This window comes from Gadus chalcogrammus, chromosome 11, assembly GCF_026213295.1.
Source record: "Gadus chalcogrammus isolate NIFS_2021 chromosome 11, NIFS_Gcha_1.0, whole genome shotgun sequence".
Taxonomy (NCBI): domain Eukaryota; kingdom Metazoa; phylum Chordata; class Actinopteri; order Gadiformes; family Gadidae; genus Gadus; species Gadus chalcogrammus.
Window position 1 is genome coordinate 26,209,505 of NC_079422.1, and position 8,092 is coordinate 26,217,596.

An 8,092-nucleotide genomic window follows, 5' to 3' on the forward strand; every position below is an offset into this window, starting at 1 on the left:
GTCTGTTGGGTTTGTGGTTTGACAGCCCAGTTAATCATCCACTACAAACATAGGCAAGTAGTCAGAAGCAATGAATTTAGTTTATTTGGCTTGTTGTAAAATACTAAACGTTTGACCTTCCTGGTTTTAAACTACGAATCAAAGCTAAACGAGAATGAACCAACCTCTCCCTCTGCTCACTAGCCGTTTTCATTCCTGGATTCTCTTGAAGGATCTGATAAGATGAGATTCCTACTTGATTGAGGCCATGTGGAGGATTAGGATGTCACAGGATAAAATAAAGAGACCGTTTTGAATAAGAATAAAAAACCTCCAAAATAAAACAAAGAAAACAAGTAGAAATGTTAAAATAATTCTAAATAAGTATATTTATATAAGTAAACTGATGTTTGAAGACAAAAAACGTCAACAATAAAACAAAGAAACAAAGTAGAAATGTTAAAATAATTCTAGAAATGCAACGTATGACTTCAGTGACTTTAGTGGTCATGTGGTCCTAAACGTCATACCCGGAAGCGTGACGTGGGTTAGCATTGCTAAGCTAGGGTAAGTGTCAACCGTTTAGTTTGCCCGGTTTACGAACCAATCCTCTGATATTCGTCGTACTTCGTGGTCTAACGACCTCTCTTCCTTATGAATCGTTACTAAACCTAATTTATGTTTTAATGAACCGAGTCCGCGCCTGTCGGTGGATATCCACAGCCTCTCTTATCCTTTAGCTTCATTTGGCTGTTTTCAATCCAATGTTTTTATCAATTGTATAAACGAATATTATATTAATAACTACTGCCTAATTACATCCCAAGTGGTGTCATAATAGGCTGTCTCGTTCAATACCGTTTTTGGGCCGACTAAAAGTGTTGTCAGGTTTTCTTTCTTTGATACCTATAGTTTTTATGTCTTCAAATATAAGTATACTTTCACAACATATATTTATTTTTAATGAGTGTTCAAAAATTATTATACATAAACATATATCTATCTATAATTATTTTATTTTCAAACCTTAGTATACTTATATACCATGTACTCATTCATAATGCTTGTATCTCCAAACCTTAGTATACATGTATACCGTGTACCTATTCCTAATGCTCGTATCTCCAAACCTTAGTATACTTATATACCATGTACTCATTCATAATGCTTGTATCTTCAAACCTTAGTATACTTGTATACCATGTACTTATCCATAATGCGCATATCTTCAGACCGTAATTCACTCATCATAATGCTCGATTCTTGTAGGATTGGCGCGAGGACGATGGCGTCCTACTTTGACGAGCACGACTGTGAACCCACCAACCCAGAGGAGCAGTACCGTCAGAATGCCCTCCTGGAGCTGGCCAGGTGACGACAGACGACGTGAACCCATCACATCCCCCTTGTTAAAAGAATGACACCCAACGTCCTCCTCAAACGCCTGTCTGACCCTCCCGCCCAGGTCTCTGATGCAGGGCCTGGACATCGACTCGGACGCCTTCGACCTGTCGGACTGGGACCAGCGCCTGCCCCCGCCGGCCGCCGCCGCCGCGGTCCGGACCCTGTGTGTGGTGGTCGTCTCCCCCGAGCAAGCAGGTGAGCCCAGCAGCGCTGCAGCCCCCCTGACCTGCTAACCAACGACCTGCTCATATATTTCTATATTATCTACTGTATGAGTGGGGGGAGGACAGATTGGCTCTTGCTGCTGATTATAGAAAGTGCTCTTAAGCCTCATCGTTTAACCTCTTACAGTTTAATGATAAAATGAATAGGATCACAGAATCATTTGAAGGGTAGAGATTGTTAGGATGGTTGGACATCGATGGCCTGCTGAAGAAAGGGGAGCTGAGTGTGAACCTCCTGCGTTCTGAGTGATTGAGCCTGGCTGTGTTGACGTTCTGACAGACAGAGGTCTGAAATGTCCTGTGTGTCTGCTGGAGTTTGAGGAACAAGAGGCGGTGCGACAGATGCCCTGCAAACACTTCTTCCACTCGGGCTGCATCCTGCCCTGGCTGGGGAAGGTGAGCTCCTCCTCTTCATCCCCGTCACACCATCCCCTCATGGCATCATCCTCACGACCTCATCCTTACGACCTTCAGAACCTCATCATGACCTCTACAATGTCACCCTGCCATCATCCTCACGACCTTAACAACCTCATCCTTGCCACCTTAAAGACCTCCTCATGACTTCTTAAACATCATCTTGACCTCTAAAACGTCATAATGACCTCATTACCTCCACGACCACTACCTCATCATCACCTCTATGACCTCATCTCCGCCACTGCTGTGTGTGTATGTGCTATTGCCAATTTTCACGTTTTGGAGTCTGTTGTTTCCGATCGCAGACCAACTCGTGTCCGCTGTGTCGTCTGGAGCTGCCCACAGACAACCCGGAGTACGAGGAGTTCAAGAAGGACAAGGTAGGTCGTCCTGGTTTAGTTTGCTCTGAAATTGTTCTTTGGTCGACGTTGTGGTGTTTTGAAACGGGATGGCGAAAAATGTAAAATATTCTTGACCGACCACCGAGCCTCATTCCGGTTAACCGACCAGATTAAAATGTGCTATTTGAAATAACAGCCATTTCGAGCCGTGCCAGTCGCCTGCTATTTCGTAACTCTGCTTATCTCTCTCCCGTTCTGCCTCCGACTCTCACACACACACACACTCTCCAAGCGAGAGGCAGTGGCTCTAACCGCGGCACGACCTGTGTTTGAATTGAACCACGAGGCATGATTACTGCAAGTCGACCGTGTGTAGAGAGCGGGCTCCAACGCCCACAATGGTCTGAGATGCCGCGGACCTGATTAAGACCCTGCGCGGGATTCCCCAGGGGCCAATCGGAAGAGGGCAGCGTTAGGAGCTCATTTGAAACATTGCCGCAGCTCATTTAAGAAAATGACAGCTCCGAAGAGACGCCGCTTGTTCAGTTTCGAGGAGACGGAAAAATTGAGTGTGAGGGATAATTTTTTTCTCTTCACACAAAAAGATCTTGCAATGAGATGGCTAACTGTGGTCTTATAGCGTTTAGTCTACTGTCCATAATAATATAGAAATCATATTCTCCGCCGCTCGCATGCGGGAATAATTAAGACTTGAGGAGAAATTAAACAGTGGACTAGAGACGCGGTGTACGTCCAACTTCCAATAAGTCACCTCATCTGATTATCTTTTTGTGTGAAGTGAAACCAACACACATACCACACTGACCCCAAAAGAAAAATTTAACCGACAAACGACAAGATTGATCGGTTAATGTTGATACGGTCAACCATTGGTCAAACGGTCATCGGCTAACATTCCCAAGAGACTCGGAAGATGAAATGCAAGCACTCCATCAAATACTTTGGATCAGCTTCAAAACAAAGAAATGAACTGAGAGTGGTCTGTGCAAAACAGATGGAGTGCAGAGAAGCGTAGTAATCACAAACGTGTGGTAATTGAACCCCGTTTCTCTCAACAGTTGTAGAGAGTTCTGGTCCTTTAACCCTTAACCCTTAAACCCCCTAACCCACACATTCCACCACGAACCCTTCAGCCGGATTACTCTCTACTCGTCCTCTAGTTTACCACCAGGGTTACATAAGACTTGGAAGATGCATTGAAAGCACTCCATCAAAAACTTTGGATTAGCTTCAAAACAAAGAAACAAACTGAAAGTGGTCTGTGCATAACAGCTGGAGTACAGAGAAGCTTAGGAATCCAAAACGTGTGGTAATTGAACCCCATTTCTATCTGCAGTTGTGGACCTTTAACCTTAACCTGGTGGTAAAATGGGTGCTCTATAACCTGGTGGTAAAATGGGTGCTCTTAACCAGGTGGTAAAATGGGGACTCTGTAACCAGGTGGTAAAATGGGGGCTCTGTAATCAGGTGGTAAAATTGGTGCTCTTAACCTGATGGTAAAGTGTGGGCCCTTGACCAACCGGACTCTGTGTGTCTTTCAGGCGAGGAGGAGGCAGAGGGACCACAGACTTGAGGACCTACATGGAGCCATGTACACATGACACCTCTCCACACCTTGGGGCTGCAATGCATTGTGGGTCCGGCGCTCCTCCCCCCCGCTCTGTTTTGGTTTGGTGTTTCTTATCCGGGGATGCGGGACGGAATTTTCCTTTCAAACAAAGAATGAACTGATTTAGCATCGAGATACGGGCTGTAATACGGGCTGCACGCACATTCCACCACCAACCCATCAATCCGGACTACTGAGTACTGAACGGGCACGTTCATCATCCCCTCTGCCTTCCCCCCGCACCCTTTTATAGTTTTAATGATGACTATATTATTAACCAATATTGTCTAAATATGGAAACATTTTTACGTTGTTCCCCGAAGATTTTTGAAAGATTACCACTCAGGCATTATATGGTTGTATGCGTTTGAAAATGAAGAAGTGTATTGATACTTTCCTGGGTTTATTATCAGCATCACTCGCTCCATTGGATTGGGTGCACATATATCTATATCTATTAATGGAAGTGTGATATATATATATTAAAAAAAAAGTGTGATCACTGATGTCTGTCCACTGTAGGGTTCTCCACCATCCAAACCCACACCGCCACGCCTACCACGTGTATCCACCTTTCAGCTTCTTGTGCTTCGTTTCTGACATGAAATAAATGATAAATCTTCAGGCTGATGTTCTGTCATGGTCAGGCCTACCCTACGTACGGGAAATGCATTTGATCCCTACCTGTAACACTGTTAAATAGCGGCCCAAATTGGTGGGCGCTATCCTGGTAATTTCTCTGCGTGAGAAATACGAAGTGTGGCGTGTGAGCGTGTGCATGGGTTGAATTCATGGGGCAAGCCCCAGGAATCTCCCACTTCCGGCTTCCATGAAAGCGAACCAAACTAATTCACACAAAAGCGTTCATGCAAATCTAGCATCAAGTTCTCTCCAGTCACGCTGAAAGTAGTTCGCTAGTAGTAGCCCTTTAATTTGCAGTGTCAGAGAATTCTGAGAAATCTCAGTGCTGACGAAATTCTCAGAATTCTGACACTGCAAATTATTGCGCGCTACGACTAGTGAACTACTTTAAAAAAAACTCAACACCGCGACCAGGCGACAAATGACTGGTGAGAACCTTCTTAAATGAACCTTTAATGCTGGTTTTAATTATCAGAATTCGGATTTTATCCAAGTATTCTTACTATATTATCAGAATGCTGAATTTTCTCACAATTCAGATTTTATTAGCCTATTCGATTTCTGAATTAAAATTCTTGTGATGAATAATCTACATTTATACAGTCGATGTGCAGCACATTTTTCTAACACCAGCACTTCCACAACTATGCCCATGTTCCTGACTGCTATATACAAAACCATTTATAGCGCATCTATTTTTCTGCTGGCTAGTGATAGTCGCCCTAAATGCAGCTTTAATGTGGGCTCTGATTCTGAATGAATGCCGCTGCTGAACTGTGTGAATAAATGAAGGGAACTGAAATCCAAAGAAGAGACGTGGTTTTGATGTACCGGTGAATTCAAGCTGAAAGTGGAACATTGCTGCCATCATGGGAAATTAATGTAGCCTAGGCCTATTGTAAGTAGCTTTCAATTCCTTGTTTTTTTGTTAAACATATCCATTTGGTATGACAATAGAAACTGAATATTTTAGCTTCTAGCTCTAGATTCCCCCACCCCCACACAGATTTTTTCCTGTAGAAACATATATGGTGGAAACAGATACGCCCTCTCAACCACAAAATGTTTGAGTCATTTCTATGGAAGACAATTAATTCTGTGCCATCGGATTTTGAAAATAAAAAGCCATCGAATATCTATGCATTGAAATAACGTATCTGGATTTGAATTGAACTCCTATTCAGCTTTATTTTTCAATGTTAAAAATTCAAAATCAAAGATTCAACATCAAAAAATTCAATGTGGGGACGTTGATTACGTTGAAATTCAAATCCAGATACGTAATTTCAATGCATAAATATTCAGTGCTCAGAATTCAATGGCTTTTTATTTTCCAAATCCGATGGCAAAGATTTACTTCCATACACTTCTCCTTCGTCATGCTTAACTGATCATACCTCTCTCTCGTTGGTTGCACAAATCTTACCATGGACACTTCCAGAACCCCTTTCAGATTTCAGCCAGCCCGACAATTCACGTCACTGTCACGTCTGTTAATTTTTTAATGGAATTCTTAATGTGTCCTGCCTCCGAAATAGCCTGGCTATAGCCATGCTGCCTTGTGCGCGATTTCATTTCACGCTGCGAGGCATCCTGGATTCCATGGATCCGATTTTCGCCTGAGATGGGGAACCAATCACAGAATGGGGAGGGACGGCAAGACAATGACGACGTCTATTCGACACACCCATCGTCTTCTTCCGAATTGCGCGTTACGCCGAATGCGTGAGACTTGAGAGCCCTGTTATAGGCATGTCCATGGTTACAGGTATATTATCCCGGATGTTGACAGTCGCAGTTCAGCAAGAGAGGCGTAGAAGAAGAAGGGGGCCGGATGTTGACAGTAATGGTTGTGGAACTGTACAGCGCCGTATGATGAATGTATTAAATATGTAAATTTGATCGGACCTGACTGGAAAGTATTACCCGACACAGTGGCGGGTGAAGTGACACAATTCACCATTCACAATTCCCAATTTCCATCCCTGGTTCATACGTAGTAACGCATAACGTAATGTATGCATATGAGAGTCGTGGCTGATCTGCAGACCACCATGGGGTCCCTGTCATCTCGACTACGTGATGCATGATCCACAACACTGAGCACTAGCAGACTTGAGCTTTGCAGTCACGGGTGATAAGCCCCCGTTCACTCCGTGTGGGTGCTTCCCCCCCACCATGGGTCGGGCCAGGGCCTTCGACACACTCAGAGAGGCGTCTCTGACCAGCAACAACTCACACAGCCGTCTGTCGAATCACATGCTGGCCGTTTGGATACATGGAATGTGGTGAGGTCAATGTGTTGATACTTGATAGACCGAAGGTCAAGTGGGCAAGTGTCAGGGTGCCCTTGAGTGGAACAACAACAGACACCCTTGTTTAATCTCGACCAGCTATACAGCCTAGGAATGTAGTTTGAACGTTAACAGAGAACTACTGCTACACATGTTATTTAATTTGTCTGACTGTTACTTGCTACTTATTACTTAGTATTTACCTTAGGAAATGACAACCAGGATAGGAGCCATTTTAATGAATCAACAAATACTTAATTGTATCTCGTGTCTTGTTAAAGTGTATGGATGGATGTATTTATGGATGGATGGATACTGTAATCTTTGTAAGCAATATGCCAGTTAGTGTTTTGATCCAAGATGGCCACTGGGTGAATTAGGCCCATTGTTCCAAATGCTTCCACAGCAAGTTGTATTGAGAAGTGAGTTCCTTCCACAACACAGTCAACAATACAGTTTATTGTTTGAAAGACATCTTGGCATGGGAACAAATAAATCAAGAGCGTCTGGGGAACTAATTGGTTCAGCATCATGTGAATAATGACTCGGTCTGGTTTCAAAAAGGTATCGTCTCTGGTCAAGAACTGCCTCTGGCAGTGTGTAAGCTAGAGACTTATTTCAATCCCGACCTTAATGTTTACCATGGACGTCTGTGCTTCTTGATTTGTTTGTCAAGTAGTGCAACTAGTCAACAAGCTAGCCTAAATGTGTTATCCCTCCATGCAGCCTTTACTACAACAAGCTGTATCTAAAGTTACATGCATATGTAACAGATTAAAGAATGACAAATATTTGTGTATCCTTTCAGTTTATATTTTGTGGTTATGAGAGTTTTATTTCACCAAAATCTTGCATTGTTCATGTAGTAGTTTTTAGGTATTGGGAGATTTATTTGTTGTGTAACTGCGCCCTCTATTGGATAGTGGTGGCTATATGCTGGGTTTTTGCGTTCCTTTCTCAGTTTGCGAGAAAGGAACGCAAAGAAAGAAAGGCCATTTGCGAGAAAGAAAGGCCATGGGCCGCCAGTTGCCCATCCCTGCTCTAACCAATACGCAGGCCTTTGCTGTCTCTCGTCTCGAGCTTCTCGAGCTTCTCGCTCACAACCAATCACGTTCTTCTGGAGGTCACTAGTTCTTAATTGATTTCAGCTGCGTCTCC

At 43.5% G+C, this 8,092-nt stretch overlaps 1 protein-coding gene across 2 annotated transcripts; it reads left to right on the forward strand.

Moving 5' to 3' along the window:
• The first annotated feature begins 502 nt into the window (after positions 1-502).
• Positions 503-5,701, forward strand: rnf181 (ring finger protein 181). 2 transcript variants are annotated; one of them, XM_056601753.1, is made up of 6 exons: positions 503-546; positions 1,249-1,350; positions 1,445-1,578; positions 1,888-2,003; positions 2,333-2,407; positions 3,931-5,701. In XM_056601753.1, the coding sequence occupies exons 2-6, from the start codon at positions 1,265-1,267 to the stop codon at positions 3,988-3,990; spliced, it is 471 nt and encodes a 156-aa protein (XP_056457728.1). In that variant the 5' UTR covers positions 503-546; positions 1,249-1,264; the 3' UTR covers positions 3,991-5,701. The 2 variants fall into 2 exon arrangements, with proteins under 2 accessions (XP_056457728.1, XP_056457729.1); XM_056601754.1 differs by lacking the exon at positions 503-546 and adding an exon at positions 558-640.
• Positions 5,702-8,092: the final 2,391 nt, after the last annotated feature.